This window comes from Anolis carolinensis, unplaced genomic scaffold (assembly GCF_035594765.1).
Source record: "Anolis carolinensis isolate JA03-04 unplaced genomic scaffold, rAnoCar3.1.pri scaffold_15, whole genome shotgun sequence".
NCBI lineage: Eukaryota > Metazoa > Chordata > Lepidosauria > Squamata > Dactyloidae > Anolis > Anolis carolinensis.
The window spans coordinates 5,656,543-5,676,477 of record NW_026943826.1 but is presented as its reverse complement, the minus strand read 5'-3'; the positions used below and the strand labels follow the sequence as shown (position 1 = coordinate 5,676,477).

At 42.1% G+C, this 19,935-nt stretch overlaps 1 protein-coding gene across 11 annotated transcripts in view; it reads left to right on the top strand.

Annotated features, from left to right (window-relative positions):
• kif1b (kinesin family member 1B) overlaps positions 1-19,935 on the top strand; it is a 172,125-nt gene that overhangs the window by 95,349 nt on the left and 56,841 nt on the right. For 10 of the 11 annotated variants that reach the window (XM_062966022.1, XM_062966017.1, XM_062966021.1 and 7 more), the window contains 4 exons: positions 13,138-13,237; positions 14,398-14,546; positions 16,680-16,861; positions 18,790-18,927. In XM_062966022.1, coding sequence (XP_062822092.1) covers positions 13,138-13,237; positions 14,398-14,546; positions 16,680-16,861; positions 18,790-18,927 — 569 coding nt within the window. Of the gene's footprint in view, positions 1-597; positions 2,451-13,137; positions 13,238-14,397; positions 14,547-16,679; positions 16,862-18,789; positions 18,928-19,935 lie in introns of those variants that run through there. The other variant, XM_062966026.1, reaches the window with a different exon arrangement.

Below are 19,935 nucleotides of genomic sequence, written 5' to 3'. Positions count from 1 at the left end.
CTCTCTCACCTTCTAACACTTCTTTTGGCTGCTTTCTTAGTAGAACGGACCATAAACCTGAACATCCCTGCACCATGTGTTACTAACCAGTGTTAATGTGATTTAACCTGCAATGATTGTTGGGTGCACTCGTTACGGAGGGAAGACTTTGTTTTACTGGAATAATGCAAGAAGTAACCAAGACCAAAAAAAAGCGTGGCTGGGTTTCTTGCACTCCTTTGTAGCACGAGTCAAGTATTCCTTCCACCTTCCTACCAGGTACTTGATTTTGTTTCATCCTAATCGTTTCATATGGATTATGCCAAATCTTGGAATATTCTAGAACAATTAATGAAGTGTGCCATGAAAGTTAGCTGTGGATGGATTAAAGAAAACAACTGAAGGACTCCAAAGATAAAAAGAGCTCTTTATCCTAGAAGCTTAAGTCTGGAACCTTAAGTTAGCATTTGTTCTGTTTGATTCTTTCCTTGCCACTTAGCTTTTCAGTTGTGCTTTTTGAATATTTATGTTTTCCATTTGTTCAGTATTTCCCTTCATTTCCCCGGTTTTAATTTTAGTTATTTTGGGGCCACTTCTCGATTTTTCTGTTTTCCAAAGGACGCAGACTCTGATAGTGGGGATGATTCGGACAAGCGGTCTTGCGAAGAGAGCTGGAGACTGATCACTTCCCTGAGAGAGAAGCTGCCCCCCAGCAAGTTGCAAACCATTGTTAAAAAATGTGGCCTCCCCAGCAGTGGCAAGAAGCGAGAGCCCATCAAAATGTATCAGATCCCTCAGCGTCGGCGCCTTAGCAAAGACTCCCGCTGGGTTACGGTCTCTGACTTGAAGATCCAGGCCGTGAAGGAGATCTGCTATGAGGTTGCCCTCAACGACTTTCGGCACACCCGGCAGGAGATCGAGGCCTTGGCCATTGTGAAAATGAAAGAGCTTTGCGGCCTGTATGGGAAGAAGGACCCCAACGAACGCGATTCATGGCGAGCCGTTGCTCGAGACGTCTGGGACACGGTGGGGGTCGGCGATGAGAAGTTAGAAGACGTTCTGCTCAACGGGAAGGGCGTTGCTGATGTAGATGACCTTAAGGTGCACATCGACAAGCTCGAAGACATCTTACATGAAGTGAAGAAACAAAACAACATGAAGGATGAGGAGATAAAAGTCCTCCGAAACAAAATGCTCAAAATGGAAAAGGTGTTGCCCCTGATGAGCTCTCAGGAACCCAAGGCTCAGGCGGCCACAGTAGCCCCAAAGACGGAAGAGCCTCATCCTGCTTGTGTGGCAGAAGCAAAAGGGAATGTGAAAAATGATGGAAACGGTCCGCCCGCCAAAGACAACCGTGTTTCCCAGTTAATGGAGGAAGACCCTGCCTTCAGGCGAGGGCGGATGCACTGGATGCGGCAAGAGCAAATCCGCTTTAAGAACCTGCAGCAGCAAGAAATCACCAAACAGCTTCGCCGACAGAACATGCCTCACCGGTTCATCCCGCCTGAGAACCGCAAGCCGCGCTTCCCGTTTAAGAGCAACCCCAAACATCGGAACTCCTGGAGTCCTGGAACACACATCATCATCACCGAGGATGAGATCATTGAGGTGCGGATTCCGAAGGAGGAAGAGAAGAAAGAGCCGCCAGAGGAGAACAAAGACGTGGCCGGGAAACCTCACGTTCCCAAGGAGCTTTGGTATATGCAGGGCCAAGAGAATATCCAGATCAAAAGGCAGCCCTTGAATGCACCGCCTCCGCAGCCAGAACCACCAGCTCCACTCCGCTGGAGGAGCAACTCCCTCAACAACCAGCAGAAAGGCCCCCGCCGTCAGGTGTCTGACTCCTCCGAATCGTTGTCCTCGTTCAGTGGTGGTGGTGGACACCCAAGCCAAGATCTCCAGACGTTTCAGCAGAAGCGTCATATGCATCAGCACCGCCACTCCTATTGCAATTACGGCCCAAACATGGAGACCAACGGTGCTGCGGGCGATCGTGCGAGGCAGGCGGAGCAGCCCAACCACTATAACCAGTTTGTGACCCCTCCGCGGATGAGGCGACAGTTCTCTGCACCTAACCTCAAAGCCAGCAGAGAAACAACTGTTTGAGACACTGGATTCAGAAGATCCCTCATTCTGGAAAACGGGAGCTCTTTACCCTGGTGATCCCTTTTCAGAGACAACTGAGTGATTTGTATGCAAAGCACAAGGCCGGCATTTTATATTTACCTATTCTTGCCTGTGAAAAATGTTCAACCTGTGGAGTTGTGATTGTTGATGATGCTTGTTTCAGGCTTGAGGAGGACGTTTGGGGATACTTTTTGTTTTTATTACATGGGATATCCATTCTCCATATTTCTGTTGCCCTTTGGACAATCAACAAGAAAACCAATCATCTTTTGACTGTAAAACGTTGCCTGTACGTTTTGAGTTGGTCCGTAGTTAGGCATGGATTAAAGTTTCATTTTCGTTAATTTTTTAGTAACAATTTAGTGGAATGTGCAGAGGTTCTTCATATTTGAGATGGAGGGGAAAAAAGCTAGACTCAAAGCCACACTGATGTATTCACTCATCTAAGTTTATAGTACAGTAGAGTCTCACTTATCCAACATAAACGGGCTGGCAGAAAGTTGGATAAGCAAATATGTTGGATAATAAGGAGGCATTAAGAAAAAGCATATTAAACATCAAATTAGGTTATGATTTTACAAATGAAGCACCAAAACAATATGTTAGACAACAAATTTGGCCGGAAAAGTAGTTCAATACGCAGTAATGCTATGTAGTAATTACTGTATTTATGAATTTAGCACCAAAATATCACGATATATTGAAAACATTGACTCCAAAAATGCATTGGATAATCCAGAATGTTGGATAAGCGAGACTCCTCTACTGTACTTAATTTTTTTGGAATTAAGAATTCGAATCCCTCTTATTCAGTTGTGTCAGTGCTGAAAATGGTGGACAGCGGCTTCTCTGAGAAAGTTCATTACAGTAGAGTCTCACTTATCCAACACTCGCTTATCCAACGTTCTGGATTATCCAACACATTTTTGTAGTCAATGTTTTCAATACATCATGATTTTTTGGTGCTAACTACTTTTAGTAGTTTTTGGTGCAGAACTACTTTTTCTGTCAAATTTGTTGTATAACATGATGTTTTGGTGCTTAATTTGTAAAATCATAACCTAATTTAATGTTTAATAGGCTTTTCCTTAATCTCTCCTTATTATCCAACATATTCACTTATCCAACATTCTGCCGGCCCTTTTACGTTGGATAAGCAAGACTCTACTGTAATAGTTGGGGATAAGGCCTTTCGGTTTATTTTTGAAGAAGCATGCTCACATTTGCAAATTTCTTGATACTCAGGACAGTGAGGTTTGTAATGTCTTAATACATAAACAAGCCAAACTGATCAATTTCCCGTTACTAGTCAAAAGTTACTGGGATTCCAGTTGGGTTTTCCATCATGTTTTCAGTCATCCATAAATCATTTGGGCTTGAGCTGATAAGACGTCGCTCATTTCTGACCTTTCTTTCCCCAAATTGAGATATCAATATTAACATGCGTAGATATTAATAAAACGTCATCTGTGCCTTCTTTTGAAAAAGCAAACCTGTTTGCTTCCTTTGTTAAGAATGAGTGTGAAAAGTTGCAACGACCACCGAAAGCTGTCTAAATGAAGTTGTGGTCCCAGCTTTATATGTTGCCTTTAGTTTAATGCACCTAAAGGATTTCAGTTCTCTGATTTCTGTGTGTTTTATTTTATTTTTTAAACAGATACCAGTGAGATATTTTACTTGTTATTCTGCATGTGGGGGAAACAGACTTGAATTCAGTGTAACTCCCAAGGAACCTTGGCAATCATTTCATGGGGACTGCTGATGTGTGCCTTTAGTTTGACTCCATTGACTTATAGTGCCTTCTCTTAGGCTTTTCTTGGCCAACTTTATTGAGAGGCAGTTTACCATTGCCTTCCTCTGAGGCTGAATATGGCTTGACTAAGGTCACCCATGCCTCAACACTAATAATTTAGTGTTGAAGGCTTTCATGGCCAGAATCACTGGGTTGCTGTGAATTTTCCAGGCTGTATGGAGTTTCCAGTCTGACGTTTCGCCCACATCTATGATAGGCATTACAACCTCTGAGGATGCCTGCCATAGATGTGGGCAAAATGTGAAGAGAGAATGCTTCTGGTACATGGCCATACAGCCTGGAAAACTCATAATAATTTAGTCCAACACTAATAATTGACAGCAGATTCCCAGACAATTTAGGCTTCCTAGATTGGTGCCGTGGAGATGTTGCTAGCACTTCATCCAGTTTACATTTTTGTGTGTATAGCCATGATTCTTCATTAGTCCTTTTTGTTCTCTTCAGTTTCCATGACTTTTGTCGAGTTGATTTCACAATGTGCGATCTCAACTCTTTACCAAGTCTATGCCCTCACCAGAAGTGAAATATCAACTGGAGAATTTTCTCATGAAAATATGTAACGTCTTAACACTTAACTCTTTCTGTAGACAAAAGTCTGCCTTGATTTTGTTTTGAAGAAGCAAGGGTTGTACTTGAGTCAAGAGAAGAGGGAGGATTTCAAAACTGGGCATCAGTTTAATGTGTTCATAATCCTGGCTTACCTGGGTTATTAGAAGATGTCATTTTTTATTTTACAAAATGCATAAGGTTGTGGGTATACTACAACTCACATCATGCCAGGTTAATCCCCTGAAACTCCATGAACATTTAAAGTTCGTCATGTTTGGCAAGTTTGCTCTAGATGCATCATTGCAGGATGAATTACAACTCCCACCATGGTGGGTCAGTCCCATCAAATCTCTCCATTACGTTCAGTTGGTCATGGGGGTTCTGTGTGCCAAGTTAGGTCCCGGTCCATCATCGGTTCGGCGTGCTCCTTGTTTGCAGGTGAATTATAATTCCCAATACCTACAACTAACAAATGTCAAGGCCAATTCCATTCCAAATCCACCAGTATTAAAATGTGGGCATATTGGGTAAGCGTGCCAAATTTGGTGCAGATCTATTGTTCGCATTCACGGTAGATGAACTATAATTCCTATAAATCAAGATGATTTTCCCCCAAAGCCCTCCTGCATTTTTTTTTGTTGGTCATAGTTCTGTGTGCCAAGTGAGGTCCAGGGCCATTGTTGGTGGGTCCAGATTGCTCTTTGATTGCAAGTGAACTATAAATCAAGGTGATTTCCCCGAAAACCTGGTCATGCGGGGTCTGTGTGCCAAATGTGGTCCAGGTCCATTGTCAGTGCTCTGACTTGATGCAGGGTGAACTATATGTGAACTCAGTCCACATACTCCTCCAGTATGTTCAGTTGCTGCTCAGTTCTGCTCTGTTTGTTATGCAGACAGAGTTGAAAAGAGAAGGAAAAGGTTAAGGGAGAGGCAGTGGGCGGGATCATGCAAATTCCACACCAGTGGGGAGAGTAAAGAACATTTAGTGGAGGAGACACATACAATCTATGAATTTTACATGTTTCCTAGATTGTCCCCAATTTTACATTCCTTGGGTGGTGGGCCGTAGTGTTTGCGGAGGACATTGACAGGTTTGGGCTACATGTTTATGGTGCTCGCTGTACCTTATAGTGTAACTGGAGGGAGTGCATTTGATGGCTCCTCAGCACTGTGAGTTGTAGCTGTTTGTGGAGGCGGGAGGCTATCTGTGGAAGTGGACACTTCCGCCACATACACATAGACAGATTTTCACTTTTATTATGTGTATAGTTGCTGAAATATATTGTTTCACTAGCAAAGGAAGTGTGTTAAAGCACTGAGCTGCTGAACTTGCAGACCGAAAGGTCCCAGATTCAAACCCCGGGAGCGCTGTGAGCGGCCGATGTTAGCTCCAGCATCTGCCAAACTAGCAGTTCGAAAAAATGCCAATGTGAGTAGATCAATAGGTACCGCTCCGGCAGGAAGGTAACGGCGCTCCATGCAGTCATGCCAGTGGCCACATGACCTTGGAGGTGTCTACGGACAACGCCGGCTCTTCGGCTTAGAAATGGAGATGAGCACCAACCCCCAGATTGTGAGTAGATGAATAGGTTCCGCTCCGGCAGGAAGGTAACAGCGCTCTATGCAGTAATGCCGGCCACATGACCTTGGAGGTGTCTATGGACAACGCCAGCTCTTCAACTTAGAAATGGAGATGAGCACCAACCCCCAGAATCAGACATGACTGGACTTAATGTCAGGGGAAACCTTTACTTTTACTTTATCCAAGGAAGAAGATGCTTCATATTTGCATCTTGTAGGGCAAAGGTCTGTTTGACGTGATCTAGAAGTTCTTGTTTCAGAAAATAACCTTCTTAAGGACTGGTCACAACCTAGTGTGCCAGATGCTGTGTTTTATTAAGAATTCATTTGAATCAGTGGCATACTTGATCCTGATGGTGCAGGGAGTGACAATGTGATTTTTGAAAACATTTGCTCCCATCTGCCTTCCTCTTGACCATTTTCTTCCTGGGGTCAATCAAGCAATCGATCTGTCAGTTTTGGAGAGAGAAATGTGATGTGTCTTTGGAGAACTATTCAAGCAGATCTTTCTTTCCATTCACTTCTGTGCTTTCCCCACTTCTGTGTATCATCGGAGAAAGTGTTTTTGAAAGACTGCCTTATTCCGAGAGTTTCCATGTGCAAAATCTGTTCAGAAATTACTGTAAAGGAGGAATTGACTCTTCTAGTGAAACGATGGGATTTTAGAACTTGTTCATTTTATTATTCTTTTTTTAAAAAGTGGCATTGACCATATTTGTTTGTTTTTTTTAGTAAGACTGCCTTTTGTGGAAAGCAGAACTGCCTGTGCATTTTAACAAGTGCTTTCAATAAAGGATGAAATACTCTTGTAAGTCTCTCGTCTGCTCTTCTGTGTGGAGCAGGACCTTGCATGCCCAAGGGGCCACTGGCTTTTCTCATGAAACAAAATGGCACGAAGCCACTGAATAGAGATATATTGCGATCCTTTTTCCTCTCCATAGCATTACCCAACAATTTTGATTGGCAATAGATATAAGATGAGTAGAAAGAAAGTCCATGTTGACTCATGAAGTCACCTGCCATAAGATGAATCATACGAGGGCTATCCAGAAAGTAGGTTACATTTTGGATTTTAAAAAGGACAAAGTATAGGATAAATCATTTACCATATGCAGCTGGAAGACACATTCCAATACTACAATCTCATGTAATCCCCATTGAAATTTAGCCACGTTTCTTATAGATAAATGAGTTTGAAAAGTACTGCCCCAGTAAATTTGCCACCTCTCTCCTCCGTTTCCAACAATGGGGGCGTGGCTGGCAGTGCAGCGTTTTGGCTACGCTGCAGGAAGGGAGAAGGGGGAAGAGCTGAGGACACAAGCAAGGAATTTACTGGTGCAGTACTTTTCAAACTCATTTATCTATAAGAAACGTGGCTAAATTTCAATGGGGATTACATGAGATTGTAGTTTTGGGATGTGTCTTTCAGCTGCATATGGTAAATGATTTCTCCTATACAGTAGAGTCTCACTTATCCAAGCTAAACGGGCCAGCAGAAGCTTAGATAAGCGAATATCTTGGATAATAAAGAGGGATTAAGGAAAAGCCTATTGAACATCAAATTAGGTTAGGATTTTACAAATTAAGCACCAAAACATCATGTTTTACAACAAAATTGACAGAAAAAATAGTTCAATACACAGTAATGTTATGTTGTAATTACTGTATTTACGGATTTAGCACCAAAATATCATGATACAGTAGAGTCTCACTAATCCAAGCCTCGCTAATCCAAGCCTCTGGATAATCCAAGCCATTTTTGTAGTCAATGTTTTCAATATATCGTGATATTTTGGTTCTAAATTCGTAAATACAGTAATTACAACATAACATTACTGCGTATTGAACTACTTTTTCTGTAAAAATTTGTTGTATAACATGAGGTTTTGGTGCTTAATTTGTAAAATCATAACCTAATTTGATGTTTAATAGGCTTTTCCTTAATCCCTCCTTATTATCCAAGATATTCGCTTATCCAAGCTTCTGCCGGCCCATTTAGCTTGGATAAGTGAGACTCTACTGTATATTGAAAACATTGACTACAAAAATGGCTTGGATAATCCAGAGGCTTGGATAAGCGAAGCTTGGATAAGTGAGACTCTACTGTATATTGAAAACATTGACTACAAAAATGGCTTGGATAATCCAGAGGCTTGGATAAGCGAAGCTTGGATAAGTGAGACTCTACTGTACTTTGTCCTTTTAAAAATCCAAAACGTAACCTACTTTCTGGATAGCCCTCGTATCTTTGGCTCTAGGACTCAGGAAGAGAACCACTGAAGATTTTCAAGGCTTTCTGGATCTGACTGAAGATTTATGTTATGTTGGGACTACATGGTTTGTCATTCCCGACCAACACAACTATAGAAGGCAATAGGTGTTCTATCCCAGAAAGAGCCCTCAAGGTTGTTTTTCATAGAATCATCTTCCAGAAATACCTCTTCCTTCAAGACCTGCCAAGTTAGGTAGATCTCTTTTGCCCTCAACACCACATAGCCTGTTGGTAGACTGTCTCAGTTAGACCAGTGGTTCTCAACCTGGGGTCCCCAGATGTTTTTGGCCTACTCCCAGAAATCCCAGCCAGTTTACCAACTGTTCGGACTTCTGGGAGTTGAAGGCCAAAAATATCTGGGGACCCCAGGTTGAGAACCACTGCAATAGACAAACATTAATATTGCCATATTTACAAATTGCCATTTCTTCCAAGGGCTCAAGGTGACATATGGTATGTGGTTTTCTTTCTCCCAATTTTTATTATTTTCATAGCTGTAGGTTAGGCTTAGAGGTCAGCAGGGACTCTCCCAAGCTCACCGGGGATCAAGAGGTGATTTCTTTGGCAGGTATTCTAACCGCTGCTCCACAGATAGGAACCATGTGGTACACAAGCGACACGCAGGCACCAAAGGGCATTTTTGTCACACGTGACCCATCCCTCATAAGAAATACTGATTAAAACTATGTTCAGTACCCATACCTTATTTTGAACTCACATTGTTCTCAAAATGAAGAGTGGACCTCTGACCACTTCTGCTTTTGGGGGAGCCCACAAGACATCCAGGGGGTGCTTGATTACTAGACCAAATGTGAGCGTCTCAAGAGCTGGTTTATCAAATATGAGCATCTCTAGGGCCAGTTGACCAAATGAGAGTATCTCAAGAGCCTGTTGACCAAATGTGAGCGTCTCAAGAGCTAGTTGACCAAATGTGAGCGTCTCAAGAGCCGGTTGACCAAAGGTGGGCATCTCAAGAGTTGGTTGACCAAATGTGAACATCTCTAGGGCTGGTTGACCAAATGTGAGTGTCTCAAGAGCTGTTTGACCAAATGTGAGCATCTCTAGGGCTGGTTGACCAAATGTGAGCATCTCAAGAGCTGGTTGACCAAATGTGAACATCTCAAGAACCTGTTGCCCAAATGTAAGCATCTCAAGAGCTGGTTGACCAAATGTGAACATCTCAAGAACCTGTTGCCCAAATGTAAGCATCTCAAGAGCTAGTTGACCAAATGTGGGCATTTCAAGTGCTGGTTGACCAAATGTGAGCATCTCAAGAGCTAGTTGACCAAATGTGAGCATCTCAAGAGCCGGTTGACAAATGTGGGCATTTCAAGTGCTGGTTGACCAAATGTGAGAGTCTCAAGAGCTAGTTGACCAAATGTGAGCGTCTCAAGAGCTAGTTGACCAAATGTGAGCATCTCAAGAGCCGGTTGACCAAAGGTGGGCATTTCAAGTGCCGGTTGACCAAATGTGAGAGTCTCAAGAGCTGGTTGACCAAATGTGAGCATCTCAAGAGCTAGTTGACCAAAGTGAGCATCTCTAGGGCTGGTTGACCAAATGTGAGTGTCTTGAGAGATGTTTGACCAAATCTGAGCATCTCAGCAGCTGGTTGATTCACTGCAACCATGGTGGTAGGTCGAGGTGGTCAAATTCTGTGTAGTCCTTGCTTCTCCATTAAAATCCTCCCTCCATATAGTCAACTAAGATCTAGGAGAGAGAGAGAGAATTTTGTGTACTCTTTGATGTGACAATTCATTACAGACGATGATTATATAAAATTGTAAGTTCATAAAAATGAGTTGATCTGGCTATGGGATCTGTACATCAAGATTATCGTTATAGATACAATGAAGTGCTATACATTGACTAAGTAATAAATCTACAAAATAGTCCAAAACAGATTAAGGAAAGTGTTTTTAGGGGTCTTTTTTAATAGTAGGGGTACACAAGAAGATATTGGTTAGCATCAAAAGAAACATTGGATTTGGGCTCAGGTTGAAAGGCATGTGTCTCCTTACAGATCCTGAATATTGAGATTCTATCTTGGGTTCCATTGAAACCTTTCAAAGCAGAAAGCTTAATAATCTTAAATACAATATTAGGACCTTTAATGAAGGAGTTTTTGTCAGAGTAATGCACGCAGTGTAGCAGCAGATGTATGATGTCAGTTGAGCGCAGAACGAAGGGACGATCAGAGACGAAGTAAAAAGTATTTACAAAGTTTTACTGGACAAACAGACTTGCAGACAATAGACATAAGACTTCAGCACAGATCTTCTCAGCAGGCAGAAAAAGATCTCATCTGATGCAATCAGCTATATACAAACACACTTGTAGTCTGGACACTACTATCTGGCTCCAGCCACATATCCAAGGTCAATACAGCTTCTTACCAACTTAACTCTTTACACACTATAGCATTTCCTGGATGATGCAATACATTCTAGACACAAATTTCATTTAAACACTACCTATACACAAATCCCACATTAACAGTTTTTTGGCCTCCTGGCAATAACTTTAGGGGGTGCGACCTATGCCGAACCGCACAAACTCCAGAAAAATCACGCAGCCGGAAGCATGAACTGTGCAGCGTTGCCAAGAAACAAGTATATATATTTCAACCGACAGTTTCTTTTCATTGTCCAAATGTTGAGGTGGGGCTGGTAAATGAAACCTCCTTCCTGACAACCCTCAGTTTGGTTATGAATAGCCTTGGAGCAATTTCTGAATCGCAATCAAGGGAGATTTAATACTTACACGCACATTAAGCTTTTCACGGCTACAACTCACTTCATTCTTTAAACCTTTGATTTATTAAGTCTTTTGGAAAAATCAGTGTGTGCCGATTTCATGGCTCATGAAAGAGACTGGGATCAATGGAGCTGATGCCTGAGGCGCTGTGTGCAAAAAAATACACCCCTTCTTTCCATGAGGGAAAATGGAAATATCAGAAGAATGCTGTTCTTTCAAAGTCATGTAGATTTTTCCAAAATGTTCTGCGGCCGTGCTCCTTTTGCATTTGCATTTCGGCCCTTGTTGCAGAAATTGTTTGGAGATATTCAGACGTGGCATGTTTCTTTAGACCAAAGCAGCTACCTTTCAGACATACTGGACTACAGATCCCATCTCAAGTAGTGCTTTTTGTCTGATCTGTTGATTGTAATAAATTATCCTTCTCCAGTAGTGCTGCCTTTGGCCATGCTTCCTGGGGATGATGGGAGCTGTAGTGTTGTTTACTCCTTTGTGTTGTCGAAGGCTTTCATGGGTGGAATCACTGGGTTGCTGTGAGTTTTCCGGGCGGTATAGCCATGTTCCAAAAGCATTCTCTCCTGACGTTTTGCCCGCATCTATGGCAGGCATCTCAGAGATTGTGAAGTCTGTTGGAAACTAGGCAAGTGGGGTTTATATATACAGTAGAGTCTCATTCAGGCTGTCTGGCCATGTTCCAAAAGCATTCTCTCCTGACGTTTTGCCCACATCTATGGCAGGCATCTCAGAGATTGTGAAGTCTGTTGGAAACTAGGCAAGTGGGGTTTATATATACAGTAGAGTCTCACTTATTCAGGCTGTCTGGCCATGTTCCAGAAGCATTCTCTCCTGACGTTTTGCCCGCATCTATGACAGGCATCTTAGAGATTGTGAAGTCTGTTGGAAACGAGGTAAGTGGGGTTTATATATACAGTAGAGTCTCACTTATCCAAGCCTCGCTTATCCAAGCTTCTGGATTATCCAAGCCATTTTTGTAGTCAATGTTTTCAATATATCGTGATATTTTGGTGCTAAATTCGTAAATACAGTAATTACAACATAACATTACTGCATATTGAACTACTTTTTCTGTCCAATTTGTTTTATAACATGATGTTTTGGTGCTTACTTTGTAAAATCATAACCTAATTTGATGTTTAATAGGCTTTTCCTTAATCCCTCCTTTTTATTTACAGTATTTATATTCCGCCCTTCTCACCCCGAAGTGGACTCAGGGCGGATTACAATGAACACATATATGGCAAACATTCAATGCCAACAGACAAACAACATACAATAGACAGACTCAGAGGCATTTTTTAAACATTTTTCCAGCTTCATCCAAGCTTCTGGTGGCCCGTTTATAGCTTTTATAAGTGAGACTACTGTATCTGTGGAATCATATCCAGGGTGGGAGAAAGAACTCTTGTCTGTTGGAGGCAAGTGTGGGTGTTGCAATTGGCCATCTTAATTAGCATTGAATAGCCTTGCAGCTTCAAAGCCTGGCTGCTTCCTGCCTGGGGGAATCAAGTTGGCCAATGGCAACATTCACACTTGCTTTCAACAAAATTCTTTCTCCAACACAGATATATATAAACCCCACTTGCCTAGTTTCCAACAGCCCTCACAACCTCTGAAGATACCTGCCATAGATGTGGGCGAAACGTCAGGAGACAATGCTTCTAAAACATGGCCAGACAGGCCAGAAAACTCACAGCAACCCAGATTTACTTGTGTTTAAATGCATCTTACTGCACAAACCAAAATTCCTTCGTGGGAGTGGTTAGGGAAGCCTTGGCCCACTAAATATTTCCATTTCAGCTTCCAGGAGCTCCAGCCAGGATATAAACAGTAAGAGATTTTGGGAGTCGTAGTGTAAGAGAGTCTCTGTTTCAAGTCTTGCACTGCTGTGGGACCTGATTTGGTTTCTCGGAACGGATTTTCCCGTGACCGCTCTCTCTCCGTTTGTCACACGTATTTTCTATGTTCCTCCGCCTGTCAACTTTCCCCCTCTCTCTGTCCTCCGTCTGTCTTTTCTATACGGTCTCTCCTCTGTCTCCTTCAGGATTACGAGAGTAAGCTCCAGGCCTTGCAGAAGCAGGTGGAGACTCGGTCTTTGGCTGCTGAGACCACAGAGGAAGAGGAGGAGGAAGAAGAGGAAGAGGGTGAGTACTGGGTGCATTTGAAGCAGTCTGGAAATATACCTCACTGTGAGGCAGAGAAAAGATGCCCAGACATAAGGCAAAAATAAAAATAAATCACAGTCCCTAGGGCACTGTGGTCTGTGGTTTCACCGTTACTACAGCGTTGCAATAAGAGCAACTGGTCTTGTGAGAGCTGTTCAGCAGTGGAACTCTCTGCCCTGTGGTGGAGGCTCCTTTGGAGGCTTTTAAGCAGAGGCTGGATGGCCATCTGTCGGGGGTGCTTTGAACGCGATTTCCTGCTACTTGGCAGGGGGTTGGACTGGATGGCCCATGAGGTCTCTTCCAACTCTATGATTCTTGCAAGACACTCTTATAGTGCCGAGGCAATGGGCATGGAGGGAGGGGAGAGGCTGACTATCCACGAAAGTCCCAACAACAAGCCTCCTGACTGCTGCTTCTCCTCCTCCTCCCTCCCCGTGAGTGGAGCCGTACCATGTGGCACCTGGAAGCAGGGGTGGGGTATCTTGGTATCTTTGTTTTTAGGCCTGTTTCTGGGGCCCCGGTGGCACAGTGTGTTAAAGCCCTGAGCTGCTGAACTTGCGGACCAAAAGGTGCCAGGTTCAAATGCAGGGAGCGGAATGAGCACCCGCAGTGAGCCCCAGCTCCTGCCAACCTAGCAGTTCGAAAACATGCCAATGTGAGTAGATCAATAGGTACCGCTCTGGCGGGAAGGTAATGGCACTCCATGCAGTCATGCCGGCCACATGACCTTGGAAGTGTCTACGGACAACGCTGGCTCTTCGGCTTAGAAATGGAGATGAGCACCAACCCCCAGAGTCGGACACGACTGGACTTAACGTCAGGGGAAACCTTTACCTTTAACTGGGATTAAAAAAAATGTATTGGATAGACCACATCCACTCCAGATTATTCAATACAGTTTTCTGTGGGCGAGCAGATGCCAGCTACTGGATGGCAACTGTTACGTATCAGAAACTAGAGCTGATGTGGTCTATCCAATGTAATTTTCTGACTCAGCACCCCAGATAACCAAACTGAATCTAAAGTTGACCATAAACTGATTTGTAACCTTTTTGGTACTAATATTGTAGAGTGGTCCCTGGTCAAAAAAAGGTTGGGAACCACTGCCTTAGGGGAACAAAAATCTTCTTTTCCCATAGTACCCTGGACTCAGCACGAGTACGAACTTGCCCAATGGGCTTTCCGGAAATGGAAGTTTCACCAGTTCACCTCCTTACGGGATCAACTGTGGGGCAATGCGGTCTACCTGAAGGAAGGCAACGCCATCAGCGTAGAGCTGAAAAAGAAGGTAGGGAGCATTTGAAGCACACAGTATGGACACTTTCATCTGGGCTACCATGATAGAATGCCCCTTTCATCTAGAGGTGAATGATGATGATGATAATAATAATAATAATAATTATTATTATTATTATTATTATTATTTTATTTTTATACCCTGCCACCATGTCCCCGAAGGGACTCGGGGCAGCTTACATGGGGCTACCCAAGCATAACAGACATATATAAGACAAGCCTTATAAGACGAGATTGATTAGAAATTGAGGGGAGGTTCTTATGCTTTGAAAAGTAAAAAGCACCCTAAAATAGTGGACATAATTAACTGGACTTACTGTAAGGGGAGAAAAGGGTGCAAATCTGTCTCTTGGCCCTTGTATAGTTGCCCACCATTAGTCTTTAAGGTGCCATAGAACTGTTGTTCTGCTGCAAAAGGCTTTGATTAAGCTCTGCTTCTGGTATACATTGTTGTGATCATTCCTCGGATGCAGTGTATAAGAAGTACAAATAATAATAATAATAATAATAATAATAATAATAATAATAATAATAATAATAATAATAATAATAATATAAAATAAAATAATAAAAACCTGCTCTGATTGAAGTCAAAAATCAGAAACTCCTCAAAGCACAGCAGACAAAAAACCAGTACAAGAAAGCCACACTACAAACTAGAGCTGACAGCTGGCACAACAAAACATTGCATGGAAAGTTCCTTGACAAAATTGAAGGAAAAGCTGATAAGGAGAAGACCTGGCTCTGGCTCACGAATGGGACCCTGAAGAAGGAGACAGAAGGCCTGATCCTTGCAGCCCAGGAGCAAGACATCAGAACAAAGGCCATCGAGGCCAAGATCGAAAAATCAGCTGTTGACCCAAAATGCAGACTGTGCAAGGAAACCGACGAAACCATTGATCATCTCCTCAGCTGCTGTAAGAAAATCGCACAGACAGACTACAAACAGAGGCACAACTATGTGGCCCAAATGATCCATTGGAACTTATGCCTCAAGTACCACCTCCCAGCAGTAAAGAACTGGTGGGATCACAAACCTGCAAGAGTATTGGAAAATGAGCAGACAAAGATACTGTGGGACTTCCGAATCCAGACTGACAAAGTTCTGGAACACAACACACCAGACATCACAGTTGTGGAAAAGAGAAAGGTTTGGATCATTGATGTCGCCATTCCAGGTGACAGTCACATTGCCGAAAAACAACAGGAAAAACTCAGCCACTATCAGGACCTCAAGATTGAACTTCAGAGACTCTGGCAGAAACCAGTGCAGGTGGTCCTGGTGGTGATCGGCACATTGGGTGCCGTGCCAAAAGATCTCAGCCGGCATTTGGAAACAATAGGCATTGACAAAATTACGATCTGCCAACTGAAAAAGGCCACCCGACTGGGATCTGCGTGCATCATCCGAAAATACATCACACAGTCCTAGACACTTGGGAAGAGTTTGACTTGAGATTTTGTAATATGAAATCCAGCATGTCTATCTTGTTTGCTGTGTCATAAAATAATAATAATAATAATAATAATAATAATAATAATAATAATAATAATAATAATAATAATAATTTTATTTTTATATCCTGCCTCATCTCCCTGAAGGGACTCGGGGTGACTCACAACAGGGACAAGCCCGAAACAACAACACAACAACTGCACACACAAGTACAAAGGCTCTTGTGTGTGCAGTTCTCTGTTTGGGTGGAGTCTGGTCACTTGTAAACAAAATCTCATTGCAAACATGGGTATCTTCCTCCCAGCTCTTATTTTTTCCATAGGAGAAGAAACACCTAAATCAATGGTGACTGACCTTTGGTTCTCCGGGCGTTTTGGCTTTTAGCTCCCAGAATTCCTGACCATTGGACAAGCTAGGAGTTGGAGTCCCAAACACCTGGACCTTGATGGCTTTTGTGGCATCTCCATGTTCAGAAGTCTGGCTGGGAATTCTAGGAGTTGCAGTCACAACGCAACTAGAAGATACCAACTTAGGAAATACTTTTACAGTCTTTCATTTAAAATTGATTGCCTCGTGGAAGCCTGGAAGCCACTTCTCCTCTTGGGCAGCCATTCATAGATCTTGTAATGGTTTGGATCCTGATAAAATCTCTTCCTCTTCGCCTGCCAGGTCCAGTTCCAGTTTGTCCTGCTGACGGACACACTCTACTCCCCGTTGCCTCCGGAGCTCCTGCCGCCCGAGACAGAGAAGACTCGAAATGACCGCCGGCCCTTCCCTCGGACAGTTGTAGCCGTGGAAGTCCAGGACCTGAAGAATGGAGCCACTCATTACTGGTCTCTGGAGAAGCTCAAGTACGTAGAGATCATTTGGCAAAGAAGCATCGAGATTGTATTTTATTTGAAAACCCATTACCGTCTCTTCTCTTACCCTTTGTGTTTTGATTCTGCTGGATGGGGTGCTCTGAAAACAAAACTGTAAAAATAGGCATAGCAAATGGACGTCAGGAGAGTTTGGATAGTGCTTTTCTGCCCAGAAGAAGCGGGTCAGTCTAGATGTGCCTTGGTGGTGTCTATACCATGTTTTCTGTTCCTGAGTTATAAATGTAATTTCCTATAATATCTATCCATCTACCCATCTATGTATGTATGTATCTATCCATCCCCTTAACGTCAGGGGAAAACCTTTACCTTTTAAATCTATCTATCTGTCTGTCTGTCTGTCTGTCTATCTGTCATCTATTTGTAATATCTATCCATCTATCTATCTATCTATCTATCTATCTATCTATCTATCTATAACCTTTCCCTCCAATGAGCTCAAGGCTTTCCTCCACCCTCCTTTACATTGCTCTCTGAGAATTAAATTCCAACATTTTGGGATCCTATCTGTCTGTCTGTCTGTCTGTCTGTCTGTCTGTCTGTCATCTATCTATATTATCTATCTGTCTGTCTGTCATCTATCTATAATATATCTCCATCTACCCATCTATGTATGCAAATGGGCCCTTCCCACTCTATCTATCTATCTATCTATCTATCTATCTATCTATCTCTCATCTATCTATAATATCTGTCTGTCTGTCATCTATCTATAATATATCTCCATCTATCCATCTACCCATCTATGTATCTATCTATCTATCTCCAGTAGAGTCTCACTTATCCAAGCCTCGCTTATCCAAGTTTCTGGATTATCCAAGCCAATTTTGTAGTAATGTTTTCAATATATCGTGATATTTTGGTGCTTAATTCGTAAATACAGTAATTACAACATAACATTATTGCGTATTGAACTATTTTTTCTGTCAAATTTGTTGTATAACATGATGTATTGGTGCTTAATTTGTAAAATCCTAACCTAATTTGATGTTTAATAGGCTTTTCCTTAACCCCTCCTTATTATCCAAGATATTCGCTTATCCAAGCTTCTGCCGACCCATTTAGCTTGGATAAGTGAGACTCTACTGTATCTGTCATCTATCTATAATATCTATCGATCCATCTGTCATCTATCTATAATATCTATCCATCCTTCTATCTATCTATCTATCTATCTATCTATCTATCTATCTATCTATCATATATCTATAATATCTATCTGTCTGTCATCTATCTATAATATCTCTCCATCTACCCATCTATGTATGTATCTATCTATCATCTATCTATCTATCTATCTATCTATCTATCTATCTATCTATCTATCTATCTGTCATTTATCTATAATATCTTTCCATCCATCTACCCATCTATGTATGTATGTATCTATCTATCATCTATCTATCTATCTATCATCATCTATCTATAATATCTATCTATCTATCTGTCATTTATCTATAATATCTATCTATCTATAACCTTTCCCTCCAATGAGCTCAAGGCTTTCCTCCACCCTACTTTACATTACTCTCTGAGAATTAAATTCCAACACTTTGGGACCCTATCTATCTGTCTGTCTTCTGTCTGTCTGTCTGTCATCTATCTATAATATCTATCTGTCTGTCTGTCTGTCTGTCATCTATCTATAATATCTATCCATCTATCTATCCATCTATCTATCAATCTATCTATCTATCTGTCTGTCATCTATAATATCTATCTATCTATCTATCTCTCATCTATCTATAATATCTGTCTGTCTGTCTGTCATCTATCTATAATATCTCTCCATCTACCCATCTATGTATGCAAATGGGCCCTTCCCACTCTCAAGAAGTGAACCCCATTTCTCTGGCTCAGGGTTGACATTGTTTTGCAATCATTTTTTTACTGCTCTGTAGACAGCGGTTGGAGTTGATGCGGGAGATGTATGACCGAGCCGGAGAAATGGCCTCCAGCGCCTCCGAGGATGGCGAGAGCACCATGACGGGCAGCGACCCCTTCTACGACCGTTTCCACTGGTTCAAGCTAGTTGGGAGGTAGGTGAGAACGAACAGCCTGCTTTACATCAGTATTGTAAGCGCACAGCTATGATGCCCAATGGAAGAATTGCTGGGTTATCCGTTTTCAGTTCAGTAATTCAGGAGAGTGACAGATCCATCCTGACATTTTTATGATGTGTGTGCCATTGTGGAGCGAAAGCGTTTTGAGTCCCTCTGAGTCAAGGGGCTGCTTTTGGAGAGTCTGGGAAAGAGAACCTCCCCTGTTTGGCCATTCCACCTCTCCCATTCATTGCGGATCTGAAGACCGATGTTTTGCTCCATTCACGGCAAACCATTCCTGCAGCCGGGCATGAATGGTCTTGCGGTTTTTTGTCTCTGTGTTTTCTGTTTCCTTTTGCCGATTAGGTGCTTGAAACGCCGCTTTTCCTGAGAGAAAGAAAGGATGGGTTTAAAATGAGGTTTTAATGCCACGCTTGGTTTTCTGACAGTCAATCTACCAATCTCAGCAGATGAGTTAGATAGAAAATCTGTGCGGAATTTGAAAAAAATATAGAAAGTTTTGTGTTTGCCTGTAATTTTCTGAATATACACAGTTGTCTTCTCTCTGATATTCATTCTAGTTTAGTACATAACTGGAGCTTGAAACATGATACTACTACTGCTATTGTTGTTGCTGTTGTGGTATTTCTTCAATTGTAAGATGCACTTTCCCCCTATATAAGTATCTCTAAAAATAGGGTTCATCTTAGAATCACAGGTGTATAATAATAATACAGTAGAGTCTCACTTATCCAGCATAAACGGGCTGGCAGAACATTGGATAAGCAATTATGTTGGATAATAAGGAGGGATTAAGGAAAAGCCTACTACACATCAAATTAGGTTATGATTTTACAAATTAAGCACCAAAACATCAGGTTATACAACAAATTTGGCAGAAAAAGTAGTTCAATACTCAGTAATGCTATGTAGTAATTACTGTATTTACGAATTTAGCACCAAAATATCACGATGTATTGAAAACATTGACTACAAAAATGCGTT